Genomic DNA, 17,632 nt, shown 5'->3' on the forward strand with positions numbered 1-17,632 from the left:
TTCGAATCCCCACGGTGCCTCCTGGGAGAAGGGCTAGCCTGTGTAGCCTTGGGCCAGCTGCACAGTAGTCCCAGGGCTCCCCCTAGAGGAAGGGAAGGGTGATCCACTTCTGAGCATTCTCTACCTGGAAAACCCTGGAAAAGTTTCACTAGAAGTCAGGATTTTGATCAAGTGATATTTCAAGGCACCATTTTCCATTAAGGATTAAAAAAGGAAGAGTATTTATTACATAGTATTGCAGCAACAGCAAGCAGGATGTGCCTAAGCTAGCAAACTGAACCATCTACAGGTTCTTAAAAGTAACTTAAAGGTACAAGTTACTTTTGCAAAAGTGCAAACTTTGAAAAACTGCTAACAATGATAACACCTAACTACTTTCAGGAAATTTAAGTTCCTGCTCTTTGATTAGTACAGTAGCTTTTAAAAAAATAGCTTTGTTCATAAATGGTCCCTATCCCTCTTACTTCCTGGATTTGGGGGTTCCCAAATATGCTGGCTTGTATCTAGAGCAAAAATCTACACACTTTCTCCTTATTTTAATCCCTGACTTTATACAGAGTTCTGCCGTCTTGGGATTTAGAAGCTTTCGTTTTCTTCCATTCAGTAATACAGTTCCTCTCTACCCTCCTGGCACCACCTTTCCAGGTGAGTGATGCACATGAGCGCCCGTGTGCATGGATTAAATTAATCAGAGTGCAAAAATATATAGACAATCTTGTGGGGGAAAAAAGATGTGAGTGTACAGAAAAGCCACTGAAGCACAGAAGTTCTCTTTTGAGCTGCGTATCATCCACGCACATAGGTGCTCGTGTGGATCAATAATTCAAATATGAATCAAAGCTAAACTTGTGCCACATGCCAAGGATCAGAATGAAAGTTTAGAAGTCCTCACCTACTGGACAGAGGTGGTGAGCAAAATGTAAGGGATAATGAGAAGAGAGAACAGCAGAAGGAAATCTTCTTGACCTTGTACAGAATTTCTGGGAAGTCAAGGATTCCGGTGAAGGTGAAGCGGTTAAGGGCCACTGTACACCCTACATACATACTCTTGTGTACTGATACATGGAAAGGCAGGCTGTTCAAGTTTTAGCCATCGCATGCAATCTGCAGACTGAGTGACTGGGAGGGACTTTTCTGGGCTGAGGTGTTTGTCTGTGTATCCAGCCCTAACCAATCATTCCTTCTAGCTTTTGAATTCAATGATAGCCCCACCTCTCTGCTGCGTGTTCTTTTCTCCCTCTTTTTCTTCTGTCGGTGGCCACTGTTTGTCTGCTGTTGATCTGTTCGGTTGGTTGCTAGTATGTGTGCCACAAAGAAAGCGGGAAGCACAAGTCTGTAATTTCAAGCCACTATAATTTCATACTCCTGCAAATGTCTCAGAGTGACTTACAGAGGCTTTAAGTGCCAGTTAATAAGAAAAGGGCGGACTCTGGGGAACTTTGTGGCTATTCTCGTCTGTGGGTCTTTCTACTGAAGGAGAACTTTACCAGAAATTTCAAAACTTGGCAACACAGGCTGCTCTTTACATCAAGTCGGGTCGAACAAGCCCAACTCTGACCAAGCGACACCTTGGCTGGCTTTTAGCCCTGACTCCTTCCGGCCCGACCCGGAGGTTCCTGGTTCTCGACAAAGTGGCCTGTGGGGTGCATCCATTGTGATATACGAGACCTCAAGGTTGCTAATTGTGCAGGGCTAATTGAGGTTCAAAAAAGGATTGCTGCTGTTGAGCATTGAGGGTTCAAGCAGCGCTCACTCTTCTATGCTCTGTTTGGGTTTCAGCTACAGCCCTTCTTGGTTCATGTGCTTGGGGAAGAGGATGGCCCTGGTGCGAAAGATAACAAGACCTACTTTCTTTCTCAGCGCTGGGCTGCAGCGAATACAGGACACCTTGCTGGAAGGTCAAAGGCAGGCTTGGAGACGCAGGTGGTCCTGGTGGCCCCGGCGGCCCTGGCATTCCAGTTTCGCCTGGATATCCCCTGGGTCCAGGAGGCCCCAGCAGACCTGGGGATTCAACACAGAGAAGCATAAGTTTTTTTTTTAACTATTAGAAGCAGAGATTGGAAACTTTTCGCGGTGTGTGCACGTGTGGGTGGGTGTGCGTGTGTATGGAGAACCACCACTACCAGAAAAACATCTCTAGGAATTGCAGTACAAAAAAAAACCCCCACAAATATTTTCCATCCCTAAATAAAAAGGCAATAAGTACTGCAGAGGCTTAAAACTATTGCAGAGGCTTAAAACTATTGCAGAGGCTTAAAAATATTGCAGGGGCTTAAAAGGATGTCCTAAATCAGTTCCTTAATGCCGAAACTCTGGAGAACTCACTTCCATCCTAAGAAGAAGCACCAAAACAGGCATGGGCCTGCATGTTATTTGCACGGGCTACTGTATAAGTAAACATGCCTATATGAAAATAAGTTCGTTTCGTTTGTTCGTTTAGTCGTTTAGTTGTGTCCAACTCTTCGTGACCCCATGGACCAGAGCACGCCAGGCCCTCCTGTCTTCCACTGCCTCCCGTAGTTGTGTCAAATTCATGTTGGTTGCTTTGCAGACACTGTCCAGCCATCTCATCCTCTGACGTCCCCTTCTCCTCTTGCCTTCACACTTTCCCAACATCAGCATCTTTTCCAGGGAGTCTTCTCTTCTCATGAGATGGCCAAAGAAGTATTGGAGCCTCAGTTTCAGGATCTGTCCTTCCAGTAAACACTCAGGGTTGATTTCCCTCTGGAATTGATAGGTTTGTTCTCCTTGCAGTCCAGGGGACTCTAAAGAGCCTCCTCCAGCACCACAATTCAAAGGCATCCATTCTTCGGCGGTCTGCTTTCTTTATGGTCCAGCTCTCACTACCATACATCACGACAGGAAAACCCATAGCTTTCACTATTCGGACTTTTGTTGGCAAGGTGATGTCTCTGCTTTTTAAGATGCTGTCGAGGTTTGTCATCGCTTTCCTCCCAAGAAGCAGGTGTCTTTTAATTTCGTGGCTGCTGTCACCATCTGCAGTTATCATGGAGCCCAAGAAAGAAAAATCTGGCACTGCCTCCATATCTTCCCCTTCAATTTCCCAGGAGGTGATGGGACCAGTGGCCATGATCTTAGTTTTTTTGATGTTGAGTTTCAGGCCGTTTTTGTCCATTTTGTTTCAGGTACTGACATTTAAAGAGGGGAAAAAAAACTTCTTGCCCAAATGCAGAAGACTGTGACCAGGCACACAGCTCAGAAAAGTTTCATTTGGGGGCTGCAATTCTCAGAGTTACACAGCCACCACAGCCATCGAGTAGCTGAAGAGCTGTAGCTCTAAGAAGCTGCTTTTCCAAGAATGGACCAGAGGAGCCCTAAAAAGAGTACCAGCACAGAAGAACGGCCAGCAAAGAAGGACCTACCGCCTGAGAGACTGTTGACAACAGATATAACATGTGGTTGAGCGCTATGGGTCCTCAAAACAACATGCCCAGGGGGAAGTGGGTTTTTATTTTTCATAACTTTAGTTGCCTCCACCCGGAACTCACCTGGCGGTCCAGACATCCCCCTCTCACCAACTTCTCCCTTCTCCCCTTTTGGGCCTGGTTTCCCCGTCGGTCCCGGTAGCCCTGCAAAGATTCAAGCATACAGTGTCGCACAGTTTGGTGCAAAAGACGAAGAACCCAGACAGCACTGGATATGTGGAGCATAGCATGTAATGTAATGGCCAGGATCCCGATTGATGCATGTGTGTGTGGCAGCCATCAGGTGAAATTTGGTGGCAAATTGCTACTCATTCAATGAGGCATCGGGCACGCTCCCAATAATCAGGTGCAGACCCAGAAATGCAACCAGCAGCTGCTTAATGAGTGGCAATTAGCTGTTGAGACTGATGCAATATTCAATAGAATATTGAATATTCCAAAGGATTCTGGCCCATATACTCGTAACATAATGTCACAGAATCATAGAACAATGGAGTTGGAAGGAACCTATAAAGCCACTGAGCTCAACTCCCTAATCAGTGCAAGAATCCAAATCAAAGCAGATTGTAGGGGGGGGGGCTCCCCTTTTCTCTTGAATGCCTCCAGTGTTGGAGCGCTTACCGCCTCCCCTTGAGGTCACAGGTTTCATTGTTGGACTGCTCTAACATTTCCTGAGATTCAGCCAAAATCTGGCTTCCTGTCACTTGAGCATATTATTACATGTCCTGCACTCTGGGATGATTGAGAACAGATCCTGGCCCTCTTCTGCAGGGCAATGCTTCCAAGTCTTTGAAAAGGGCTCCCCTATCTCCCCTGTCTTCTCTTCTCAAGGCTAAACATGCCTGGTTCTTTCCATCTTTCTTTCTAGGGCTTGGTCTCCAGCCCCCTGATCACCCTTGTTGCTCTCCTCTGAACTTGCTCGAGTTTGTTGGCATCCTTCAAGATGGGGCCTAACCAGTGCCGAATAGAGAAGAACTAGTATCTCACAGGATTTGGGGACAATAGAATAGAATAGAATAGAATAGAATAGAATAGAATAGAATAGAATAGAATAGAATAATCAGCATCCTTTTGGAATCACGTAGAATGCAAACACAATCACAAAGCAGTGAACACGGTTTCACGGCTGGTCCATCAGTCACTTGTGCTGTCATTCGTCACTTGGCCACATAGCCGGTCGTAGGTCTGGTCACACAATGGACAGCCCACCAACAGAAAGCAATGTCTCTACAAATGCACATATGCATGCTGTAAAACCCAGTAGGAGCCCAGCCAGAGAACAGCATAGCACAGCATTAATATGAGAGTAATTTGTAGAGGAGGCATCTGGGTGACCACTGTGTAAACAAGATGCTAGACATGGTAGGGCACTCATCTTATCATATCTTAAGCCTTAGATATGATAAATAGAGATGGGCATCAACTGTGGTTTGGAAGTTTGGCTCTGTTTGGCATGCGCCCACACAGATGTTCCATGGGCGTCGTGCATTCCTGTCTGCACCTCCTCCAGATGATTGCCCACTCACTGGCAGTAGTGCGCTTTCCTCCTCTGCCTCCTCGGGCAATCGCCCACTCAGACGCCACTTCATAGGGTTCCCTGCCCTGCCTCCTTGCCTGAGTGGGCGGCTGCTGGAGGAGGGAGAGCAAGGAAGCAGGCGGTGCCCGAGGGATACCCAGGCAGGCACCATGCCAAACCGGGCTGAACTGCTGAAATACAGTTGTGCCCCTCTCTATAAAGCATTCATGAGCTAATACAGTAGAGGGATCAATTTGAGGAATCTGACCCATGTGAATTCCAGAAAGGAGAGCAACACGATCCAGGGGCTCTACATGGAAGTGCAGATCAGAACTTCATTCTCCTTCTGATTTCACATGTCCTGAACGTCTGGTGAAGTTCTTGGCTCAAATCCATCAAAATACATTTTAAAGCAATATGGAAAGACAAATTGTTTTTGATAAAACAGTTGGCACAGACACAGAATCAGCTTGATTTACAAGTGGACCTACGCCAAAGGGGCCAAGAGAAAAGACAAGACAAGCAGTGCCATCTCTGCTAGGAGACAGTGTGTGGAAGGCGAATAGCCTGCCGTTGGCTCACCTACGGGTCCCACAGGTTTCCTCAGCACAGTACCCGGCTTGGCTAGAGGAATGGCGTCGGGCACGAAGTCATCATACCACGTGGCCGTCGTCCTCACCACTGGCAGGTCGTTCTCTGAAGGCGGGACTCGCTCTGCAGCCTCCAGCAGTAAGATCTAGATGCAAGACATTAAAAATAAATCGCACCCAGGACTGTGTGGAAAATCGGCCTGTCTCATCGTTCTACAAAAAGGATTGTTTTATTCTGTGTTTTCCTTGTCTTTTTAATCTTGCTCTTACGGCAAGTTTTAATAAGACACGGGTCGAATTTTTTTTAAAGGATTGTAATAATTCATTATTGGGTTTTTAACATTGTTTCTTTTAATCCTGTAAAGCTGCCTTGGATCCTCTAGGAGGACGATGGCAGAGAAATGTTTAAAATAAACAAATAATAAACACGGAGACTTGAGCATCCTTGTGAAAACTGAAGTGGGTGGCCCATCTTAAACAACAACAATGATAACAATGATAACAGTAAATAACAATAACCTTAAAACTGCAGAGCTGAAAGGGATCCTATGGATGATCACATCCAGCCCTCTGTCATGGAAGCACAACAGGAGAATCGAACTTCCAACCTCTGGCTCTGCAGCCAGAGACCACCAGTAGTTCATTAAGGATCATCATCATCCCTTCATTTTAGGCTGCATTAACAGAAGTATAGTTTCCAAATCCTGCAAGGTGCTAGTCCCCCTCTATTCAGCAAAGGTTAGCCCTCACTTTGACTATTGTGTCCAGTTCTGGAAACCACACTTCGAGAAGGATGCTGACAAATTGGAACAGGTTCAGAGGAGGGAGACGAGGATGATGATCAGGGGGCTGGAAACCAAGCCTTGTGAGGAAAGGCTGGAAGAACTGGGCATGTTTAGCCTTGAGAAAAGAAAACTGATGGATAGCACTTTTCAAATATTTGAAAGGCTGTCCTCCCGAGGAGGGGCAGGATCTGTTCTCCATCATCCCAGAGTGCAGGACACGCAACAATGGGCTCAGGTTAAAGGAAGACAGATTTTGGTTGAATATCATAAAAAAAAACCTTAACTGTTAGAGCAGTACAACAATAGAACCCATGACCTCAAGGGGAGGCGTTGAGTGCTCCAACACTGGAGGCATTTAAGAAAAACTTGGATAATCACCTGGCAGATATGCTTTGATTGTATTCCTGCCATAAGCAGGGGGTTGGACTTGATGGCCTTGTAGGCCCCCTTCCAACTTCACTTTTCATTGATTCTATGGTCATCTTAGAACTGCAGGGCTGGAAGGACCCCTAGGGGTCATCAAGTCCATCCCCTGTCCAGGAAGCACCGTGGGGGAACCAAACTCCCAACCTCTGGCTCCACAGCCTGATGCCCCAACCCCCTGAGCTATCCGGCATATCCTCATGTATGTGAAAAACTACCTTACCTTCGCTTCAAGGGTATTCAGCCGCTCAGTCATGTCTGTGAGCTTAGTGCAATTCATGCATTCTAAAAGAAGAGGAGGGGGGGAGGAAATCCATTAGCTTTGTTATAACACGTGGTTGAAGAAAACACATTACATTCTTAAGTATTTCCCCAGCCACTTTTTTCTGTTTCTTGCTGTGCTTTGTTTCTACTCTGCTCTTCCTCTTTTCTAGAATAGCCGGCTGTACCAATTCATGACTCTTAACACAAAGGGATAAACAAAAACAACCCCTTCCAATCCTGAGCAGCCTCAGGTTTTCCTGTATCCCCCCATCAAGCAAAGTGTGCTTGTTATATAACACCCCACAGAGCTTAAAGCTCTCTCTGGACAGTCTATAATTGAATTCGGCAAGCTACACAACCCATCGAGTTGGATACTCATTTTACCAACCTTAGAAGGAGGGAAGGCTGAGTGAACCTTAAGCCTGAGATTGAACCTGGGTCGTGAGCAGAGTTTTTGTTGCAGTAACTGCAGTTTAACCCCTGTGTCATGAGGCCACAATGTGCCCATGATAGCAATGGGACCACAAGGAGGGCGTCTTCGGAGAATCTTAAGAGCTGAGAAGGCTTCTATGGGGAGATATGGCCCTTCAGATAGCCTGAACCCGTCATATATTGATTGATTGAAAAAGCTGCAACACCATACAGGAAATACATTAAATGTATCATCATCATCATCATCATCATCATCGTTGTTACAGTGGTGGTTGTTTATTTGATTTGTCTACTGCTCATCGAGCCAAAGCTACTCTGGCCAGTTCACAACAAAAGACCAAGCTACAAGTAAAAACAAAGTTAACATATAAACATGGCACAATAAAGCAGAACTAAATTAGACTCTTACCTAACCAGCAATTAAATATCATAAAGTCGCAAGCGGGAAGGACATCTTGAAAAGCTTCTCAGAAAAGCTGTGTCTCGACAGATGATCTAAATGCGAGGAGGGAGGGGCCCCAACACATCACAGGGGATCCTGTCACATCACAGCCACCACCGAGAAGACCCTGCTCCTAGTGGTTGGTTTTTGGGGCACCCTCAGAATGTTGGGTCTGCAGCATCATAGCCTGGATGGAGCGGGTTGCAAGGGCAGATGATCTCGGAGATAGACAGCTTTATAGGTGATCGCCAGCACTTTGATTAGGGCCTGGAAATGGACCGGTAGCCACTGCCTGTCCCCTTTGCACTGTTTCTTAGAAAAGGGACACACACACCCCAAACTTCTACTTCTACTACAAATGCCAGACAGCCATCCCTAATTCCTCAGCCAAGTCATCAGATGGCAATCAAACAGGCCATAGGTGCATTCACTTCCAAGGCACCGAAATCCACTTATAAACGTAGCCACTAGATTCCCGAGGGATCACTGGGTCAGTTCCCCTCTCTCAGCTAGATCCATGGCAGAATAGTGTTTGTGAGGATACAATGGGAAGAATCATGCACTCCGTGACAAACGGTTACAATACATAAATCGTACATAAATAGACATCAGTATAGACGGCAGCACCAGGAGGGGGGGGACAGCTCACAGGTGATGTGGAACGGAACCGAGGGTCAGGTCCAAGGGCACACAAGCACACAGGCCTGCTGACAGAAGCAATCAGTGCTGTGTGGACAAGGGTCTTCTTGCCCGAGGCGTCCAAAGAACTTCCCTGTATCAAAAGCACCACTAGAGGGCAGCATTGACAAAGTCATGCTCTAGAGTAGATAGACTTCAGAAAAGGACAAGGGTCCCTGTCCCATAAATGGACTTTTGGAATGACGGAGCAACCAGTCCCGAAGTCCTCGGCAGAGAAGGGATCAACACGAGGACCTGACAGTGCTGGAAGCGGAGAGGGAAGCAAGCTGCGACTGTCCTTAAAATGGTGCTTCACTGATAGCTGGGGCGGCTAGGAGGAAGCCCTGTGACTGTCAATAGAGTCAGTAGCTGGATAAGAACATCAAAGAGTGATGGGTAGATCAAACCCAAGGACCATCTAGTCCAATGCTCTGTTTACACTGTAGCCAACCAGAATGCCGAAGAGAAGCCCATGTGATGGACATGAAGAGGACAGTACCTGTCGCCTACGATCAGGAACACCGAAGTCCGAGAGCCGGGAAGCTTTGGCCCATGGTGTTTTGGGCTACAGCTCCTCCTTTTTTGGGGAACAGAGGATGGAGTCGCTGGATTATTTGGCAATTCTAGGAGATGAGCTGTCGTTCGTATTATGTTATGTGCTGTCAAGTTGGAAGCAACTTATAGTGACCCATATAGTGCTTTCAAGGGACGTGGTGGCGCTGCAGGTTAAACCGCAGAAGCCTCTGTGCTGCAAGGTCAGAAGACCAGCCGTCGTAAGATCGAATCCAGGCAACGGAGTGAGCCCCCGTCGGTTGTCCCAGCTCCTGCCAACCTAGCCGTTCGAAAGCATGTAAAAATGCGAGTCGATCAATAGGTACCACCTGAGTGGGAAGATCACGGCGGTCCATGCTAAGCCACGCTGGCCACTTGACCACGGAAGATTGTCTTCGGAAAAACGCTGGCTCTACGGCTTGGAAACGGGGATGAGCACCGCACCCTAGAGTCAGACATGACTGGACTAAATGTTAAGGGGAACTTTTACCTATAGTGCTTTCAGGGTAAGTGAGATATCTAACGAGTGGTTTTTACCAGTTCCACTCCCCCAGTGAGCTTCCATGGCTGAGCAGGGATTTGAACCCAGGCCTCTTAAATCCTAGTTTGCTCCTCTATCCACTACATCACGCTGGGTATCATACAGTGCTCCTAACTTGATTTTCTGTGCACTCTAATTTGTGTGCTCTCAATAAAGGAAGAGATTTTTGGATTTTCTGGACTAAAAATCCCATCATTTTCATTCTGGGAGTTCTAGCGATACCTTTCAGACACCTCAGTATGGCTCACCTGGGAGAAAGGCCTCAACTGGACAGCTGTGTGGCTGAGCTAGGCCTAGTTCCACTCAAGCTTCCTGTTCCTGCCCCAATGCTCGCTGGGAGCTTTCTTTCCAAGCCAGAAAGAAAGATCGATACCCAACCCCATCTGGTTATCTATCAATACATGCCCCTGAATCCTCATGGGATCTGGGCAAATCTGGGAGTTGTGGAATGTTTTTTGCCTTCAGCAGTATCAAAATAGCCAGAAACAAGTGAAAACGGTTATTCCTCGCAGACCCAACTGAATCAGGAAGCTGCAGTGTTACTCCTTGCTGCCCAGGAGGGGCCCACAGCTTACCTGGGTGGGTGAAATCACTCAAGGTCTTGCTGAGAAGGCTATCACCTGCAGCTCACCACATGGTCCATCTGTTCACGAATCCTGCACCTTGTAGCAACTGCTAGTGGCTTAGGGTACCACTGGGGGTCACCATCCAGCTGGAGGTTCTTTGATGCATGCCCTGTAGCGCTTGGTGGAGCATATCCCCCCCCCCCCAAATCTTCCAAAATTGGCAGCTACCAGCATGGAAATGGGTGGGAGCCTAGTCTGGGGTTGCAAGTGTAGTCGTATTGATTCAAAGATATCTAAAGTGCTGACTTAAAGGTACCTAACATGCATGTATGTATATTTATTATGCCCCTCACCCTGTTTTTAGTTGTTTTTGCTGTTATTTTATGTCAGTCGGAGTGATTGCAACTGTTTTATCTTGCCATGGTCTTTGACTGGTGCAATACACGTTAGTAGTAGCGGCAGCAGAATGAAACAGGGAGGAGATGGCAGAAAGCCGATGCAATGCCCAGAGTTGGATCATCGTAGGAGATGCCACATTCACATGTTCTCCATGTAAAGAACCAAACTGGGAACAAGCAACCACCCACCTTTCCCCCCCATTCCTTTACTGGGGTGGGTGGGTGTCCCTCCTTTATTTTAAAAGAGGTGAAATCCCATTCGTGCATTTTTTTTAAGCCAGGGCATCCCACATTGGTAAATCATGTGAGCCACCTTGGATCCTTTTTGGAGAGAAAGGCGGCATAGAAATGGATGGATGGATGGATGGATAGTTTGTGTTGGGTGCATAATGGGGCACACAGCTCATTTACTCATGTAAGTAAACAACTGAAAAATGGACATCATGATTCGGATAGTTTGGTCTGAATACAAGCATATGATGATTGCTTTAAATTTAATTTTAGTTGTTTGTCCGTGGCCAGAATCCTAACGGTGTTCCTGTAAGGTTTGGGCAAGGCTTCCCATGTAGTTGTGCATGTCAAGCATGAGTGTATAGCCATCCCAGTTCTTTTGATATAAGTCAAATCAATGCCATATATTATTAAAAGGGTCTGTTGTCATGGTATCTGGCTTCCTAATGTTTTCTTTAAAACTGTTCTCCACTTTTCCATCCACTTCTTTCTTGAGAGCTCCTTAGCCAATTTCCAATTAGCTATTATCTCCAAAGGATATAGCTTATGGCTGGGGCTGCTAATTCCCCCCCCCCCCAAATTAATTTTGGCTGCGTTGACTTGAGAAGACTTCCTGACTAAGCGATTTATCATCTCCAAGAGAGAGGAAGTCAAAGAATACTACCTTTTTTCATTAAAATCTCTGCAATTTGTACAATCTATATAAAATGTGCCTTTTCTTTTGAGAAGAAAAGCACGCCCATGGGTAGAACAAGGACAGAGTGATGGCTGATCATTAAAAGAGACACAAACACCCCATCCGGTCCTTCTAACTTTCAAACCCATGCAAATAAAGCAGCAACCATCATTGGTTCTCTCTTCGCAAGGTTTTGTTTTTTAAATGTTGGCCAGGATTCAAAAAATAGTATCCTAGAATCAGCCATTGGTAAACATCTTCTTTACATAAATAGCATCATTGGGATAGAAACTTTTCAGTTAGCCATCTGTTGCTGTTCAATGAGGCCTTAAAAGCAAACCCCAAACAGCACGAGCCAGGCGAAGTTGTCCAGTAATCCACGTTTGATGTTTTGTAGTAATTCTTTCAGCAGAATGCCAGAGGCTGCTCAGTTGATGGTGAGCTGATGTCTGCTCATTAGGAGTCATCATTCTGGATACCCCACAATAAGATATAAACAAGCCTTTGTTGTTGCAGTAAATCCAGAAAAGATCCATAAAAATAAGGCTGGGTCTCTGGAGGCCAAGGCCAAGAATATGTATACCGTGATGTGAAAGCTGGACAATGTCAGGAAAAAGAATCAATTCATTCAAAGTGTGGTGTCGGAGGAGATAATAGAGAACAGCTAGTCCACATAGGGAGAGATTGGAGGAGACATGCCATGATGGAAGCCAACCTCAACCACAGAGATGGTCCCCAGAGACAGAGAGAAGAGATTTACAAACACCCTGGGCGTCTAGAATGGCAAATACCAAAGCAGAAACTCTTTCTCAAAGCTAAAGCGATTAAAATGAGGCTATGGGGCTTTGGATTAGAGATAGGCATGACAGCCACCCAATCAAAGACTGCACTGCAGGAATCTCTGCTCTGTCTCTTCGTCTGAGTGGGCAGCTGCTGGAGGAGGCAGAAGAGAAGGGAAGCACACATTCCTGCTGCGACAGGACAGTCACGTGATGACGAGGAGACAGGCAGTGTGCACTGGCTGGTGAGCTGGGGAGCCAGCCAAGGGGTGGGGGAAGAGAATGCGCGAAACCTGTGGTGCTGCGCCAACAACTTGCGATGACCCGACACAATGCGATTCGGGCCCATCTCTACTTTGGATATTCAGCAGAAGGAGTCAGAGAAAAATGAAAGTCAGGAGGAAAAAAGAGGAAAACCAAACCTAAGATGGGTCAAGTCAAGAGAGCAAGCCATGGCCTGCAGTCTGCGAGACCTAAGCGGAGCTGGCTAACCATAGGATCTTTGGGAGGTCACTCAATCAGAGCATCATCCCCCTAAGTTGGAAGTGACTTGACAGAATACGACAACCCATCCATGAGGATGAAACAAGGCGAAACCTAGGTTTGTGTACTTTAAACCTCTGGAGCTGGCTTGTACGTAGACTGAGGAGCCTTCATAATCCCTCCTCCGTTGCAGCAGAAGAGAGAAAGCGAGAAACAGGGGAACAAAGCGCAACTTATTTCACAAGACGAGAGGGACTTGGACTGAGGATGAAGTAATCTTGGACAAAAGGTCAAGATGGACAACGTACTCCTGCCCACCTAGTTGTCTGCTTGGTTGTCAGCCCCCGACACCAGTTACTTGTGGTAGAAACAGTCCTGCAGATATTTTTAAGCCATCAAGAAGTTGTAATGTTTTAGCTCTTTTCTGCTCATCGACTATTTTGTGGGGCTCATCGTGGTCGTTCCATCCACGGGATCTCCTGTATTTTTATTCTGCAGGGCAGTATTTGAAGGCTGACCAGGAGGGACGTCGGGAAAGAGAGAAGAGATGAAACTCTCCCCGGACACTTTGGATTGACCGTGAGCACCCCAAAGTCCCTCCCCTTGACCTTCCCCCAAAGTCTCGGGTCCCTTGCGCATTGGCGGACCGACACCGGAGCCTGCCCTCACCGGGCTGCCAGCATTAGATTTCCGCTGAAGCTGCTCTCCTCTCGAGGGTGGCAAAAGACAGACATTCGAGCAGGAGACTCCCGATTCCCAGATGGGCCGTTGCTTCCTTCACAAAACCCCCTCTGTGTTTTTGGGTAGCTCATCTGCTTAGCAGATGTGCGGCTTACTCAGCTCCCAAGGTTTTCCCTTACAACAAATCCGCAGATGTTAATCGACGTATAAAGCCCCATCCTAAGCGAGCCTTTACCAAAAAGAAGAAGGAAAAAAAGAAAAGAAAACGTTCCCTGGAAATCCCCAGTGCTTCCTGATTAGTGCTTGCTGGAGACCTGAAATCTATTTTCATATCTCAGCTTGGATTACGATTAATTTTCCTTCTCTCCTCCCCCTCCCCTCTTTAATGGCAGGCATCGCACATCGGCGGGATTGCAAATGGCACGCACGACCACCATGAAGAACCAACTGTTTCAGACCCAGAGGGGTGCAAAACAGAATGTCGTAGCTTTGGTACATTTACCAAGGTAAAAAGGTAGCCTGTTCAGGTGAAAAATGACTGGACTGTATCATGGGACATGCGAGAACATTTGGTGGTAATTTTCCAGCCACATTCTCTAACTGCATTGCTCTTATGGCTAAACTAAAAATGTGGGATTTACTGGGAGGGCAGGAAGTGAAGGTTCCCTTGAATTGCACGGGTTCACCTTTCCCCCCCCCCCCCCAATACTGACCATTCTCCAGTGTGGCGTAGTAGATAGAGTGATGGACAAAAACTCAGGAGGTTTTGAATCCACGCTCAGCCATGGAAATCACTGCGGGTGTGGAACTGATAAATCCACCCCTTAGATATTTCACTTACCTTGAAAGCACCTATTAGGGTTGTATAAATTAGTTACAATCTGACGGCACATAACAACGGCATCACTTTCCTGACAGAATTCTCTCTCTGCTGGGGCTCCTGGTAGCCAGCAGCCGAGACTCCTGGCGAACCGCCCTGAATCCTCCAGCACACCAGAGGCTGGATCAGCACCCCTGCAAGATGGGGGCTACAGCTGAGTATTCTCATCAGATATAAAAACCCTCAATATTCTCCCTTCATGCAGGGTTGCCAATCTCTCTAACTCGCTAAACTATCCAGCCAGCTACCATGGCTGTTGCTTTGTTTCCATGGACTTTGGCGGGCGAGAAAGCCTCAGATGGGTTGCTTGTGTCTTTCGGAGCCATCACCTCCATCTTCTGTGCTCTCTCTCTCTCTCTCTCTCTCTCTCTCTCTCTCTCTCTCTCTCTCTCTCTGTTTATGCATGCATGCTTTCTTCACCAAGAACACTCATTTTAATGTTGCTGCTTCTGGTGGTAGCAAATGTGTGTCTCTGTGTGGGCATGTGCCATGTAACGATGCCATGAAACCTTCTCGATCACTCTCTCTGTTTCTGCTACCCGTTTTCCCTCCTTCTTCTTTGGGCAGCCATGGAGGGACAGATTTTACTCTCTGCACAGAACGAACAGAATAGTGTGCACTGATTCGTTGCAGACAAATTTTGAAATTCGGCCGTAGGCAGCACAAAATTAGACTGAGGACCTTGTGAATCCACAATTTGGTAGCCCCACATCATATCCACCTAATTCCACTCCTATTCTGTTCATGACAACTTTGTTCTGCCCTTTCAATGCCAGTCTATATTGCTTTACAGCCAGTTTCGTGTGTGTTCGGTGATAAATCCACTCCTACACTTTGTCTGCAGTAGACGGGGCAGCCCTTGAAGATTGTTCAAAGACTGAAATGAGTGCAAAATGCATCTAGCTAACAATGGTCTCATATGTCTGTACCCTCACACCACTGTATACCTGTTGCTCTACCTTCTAATCAGCGTCTTTGTCCAATTACAGATACAGTACTTTGTCTGCCCAAACTGCCTTCAAAGTGACTTATTCTAATCCTGCTCAGCAGTGGAAACTCACCGACAGTTTCAAACTAGTAAAACCACTCCTTAAACATCTCACCTACCTTGAAAGTCCTATTAGGATCACGATAAGTCTTGACGGCACAGACCAGCAAGAAGTGCATTTAAAACCAACCGTAATATGAAAACATTCATAACTATTATTTACTGTTACCCCCCAAAAAATCAGGGTTTTTTTATAAAGACGAAGAGCACATGTTCATTAAAAGCAAACAGAGGAAGGCCTGGCCAAGTCTCTTGTGGAAGGGAGTAGCCATCAAATGAGCCTTTGAGGGTCAGGATCCTGAAATCTCATACCCCACTCAGAGTTTAGAGTTGTATTCACACAGTTCCATCTTGAAAATTATCAGATGGGGGAGCAAAGCATGGCAGAACCATGGAAATCCTAGGATGATGGAGTTGGAAGGGGCCGATGAGGCCATGAAGTCCAACCCCCCTGCTCAAGGCAGGAATCCAAATCAAAGCAGATCTGACAGAAGGCTGTCTAATTTTGTCTAATGGGAGGGGAAGCCCTGTTATTAGGCATCTGATTTGAGGCATCTAAAAAGGACAGCAAATTCTTATTGAGAATTGTTCTGGTGTTTCTGTAGTGGCATTATCGGCCAGAATTCTACACGCAACCTACGCTTTCGTAAAGGAAATGGTGAAAGTCAGAGAAGCAAACCTCTCTTCAACCCAATGATGATCTTGTTCCAACCTCATGAACTGGCACACTCTCAGGAATACAACCAGCACGGATGCAACAAGGAGCAAATTGCTGCCCGGGTTCACACGATTTGCCTTACGGAATGATACATCTCCAAGAGGATTCTGGCCACTGCCTTGTGACTCCCAGGGAGGGGAAGATGTCCCGGCGTGATTTTGCTACATCACGTGCCGAAATAGCTTGGCAAACTTTGGGGAAAAAGCGCCTTGATTTTGGTGGGGCTCTGTTTCAAGAAGCAAAATGCCTCCTGCTTACCTTGAAAGGTGATTTTAAAATTAAAAAGAGGAGGAGGAGAAGGAAAAGAGGAAGAAGAAGAGGAAACGAAAGGGCAAAAATTCCTTCTCTCCGTCAGAAATGCGCTGAAGTGGAAGCGTCGTCCTTTCCAAAGGAAAAGGACGCTCTGCAGAGTTTTCTGAAACAGCCCCATCCCAGCGTCTCAAGGCTTATAGAAAACAATACTTGGCAAACTATCGAGAAAGCTGGTTGGAAGGGAAGTCTGGATATTTTATATGTTTCATAAATATTTCTCTTTAAAAAAGAAGGGAAGAGAAAGCTATGGATTATGAGAGAGGCCCTCAGAATGAGTGCCAAAGTAGTTGAAAACAGAGTTTCCACCTGCCCAGAACCTCCCACCACCCCTGTTTTAATCTTTGATTTATATTATTTTTCAATTATTTTCTTGGCCAACCTCAATATTTTGGAAGCTGACAATGAATGCAAGTTAATTTAATTTAACTTGAACCATGCGCGCAGTCTCACGGTGGTGGGGAGAGGGGAGGTAAAATATTCATCTGTCATCTTCCAGATCCACCCCTTTTTTCGCAGAGCTGACGGCAGCTTACAGCAGGATTGACCCCACATTTTAACCTCACCCTGACCCTATGAGCTCAGTTAGGCTGATGTGCAATGTAAGCCCAAGGTCAGTCGGTAAGTTTCAGGGCTGGTTGGGGATTTCAAATTACGGCGAGGATGTAAATCCTAGCTTATCTTGTTCTTGTGCAGGAGAAACAGCAGAATTCCATTCTCCCCGTATGTGAGATGGCAAGATGTTTTCTGAGGTTCTCAAGCTTTTTCATGAAGATTTTTTTTTTTTTTTTGGCCAAATCACGGAAATGGTGATGGAAAGGGGGCAAGCCGCACACAAATACAACAGGCGCTGCCTTGTTGTATTGACTTTTCGAAATCCGGCCCTATTTGCAAGGGGTTGGACGTCATGACCCACAAGTCTTTTCCCACTCTGTGGTTTTGTGTTTCCATGATTCAAAAGTCTTTATGGATTTCAGGGGCCTGCTGGCATTCGTTCTTAAAAGAACAGTCCTCCACTTGAGAGCATTTTTTTTAAAAAAATAAGTAAGGGAGAAAAACCCTGGAATTTAGGCAAATGAGAGATGGCACAGAAACATTTCAAATAAATATGTAAACAAGCCAGAGCTCTAGATTTTAGCTTTCAGGCCCCATTTGGAGAGGATCTTCTCCAGATCTTCTCAGCTGAGTGATTCC

The 17,632-nt window shown here is 46.3% G+C and overlaps 1 protein-coding gene across 7 annotated transcripts in view; it reads right to left on the reverse strand.

Moving 5' to 3' along the window:
- The window catches only part of COL26A1 (collagen type XXVI alpha 1 chain), a 122,439-nt gene that overhangs the window by 24,703 nt on the left and 80,104 nt on the right, over positions 1-17,632 (reverse strand). For all 7 annotated transcript variants that reach the window (XM_072978293.2, XM_072978288.2, XM_072978289.2 and 4 more), the window contains exons 4-7: positions 6,984-7,045; positions 5,545-5,698; positions 3,510-3,590; positions 1,849-2,001 (exon numbers count right to left, since the gene is read on the reverse strand). In XM_072978293.2, the coding sequence (XP_072834394.2) occupies positions 1,849-2,001; positions 3,510-3,590; positions 5,545-5,698; positions 6,984-7,045 (450 nt within the window). The remainder of the gene's footprint in view (positions 1-1,848; positions 2,002-3,509; positions 3,591-5,544; positions 5,699-6,983; positions 7,046-17,632) is intronic.

This window comes from Pogona vitticeps, chromosome 7 (assembly GCF_051106095.1).
Source record: "Pogona vitticeps strain Pit_001003342236 chromosome 7, PviZW2.1, whole genome shotgun sequence".
Lineage (NCBI taxonomy): Eukaryota > Metazoa > Chordata > Lepidosauria > Squamata > Agamidae > Pogona > Pogona vitticeps.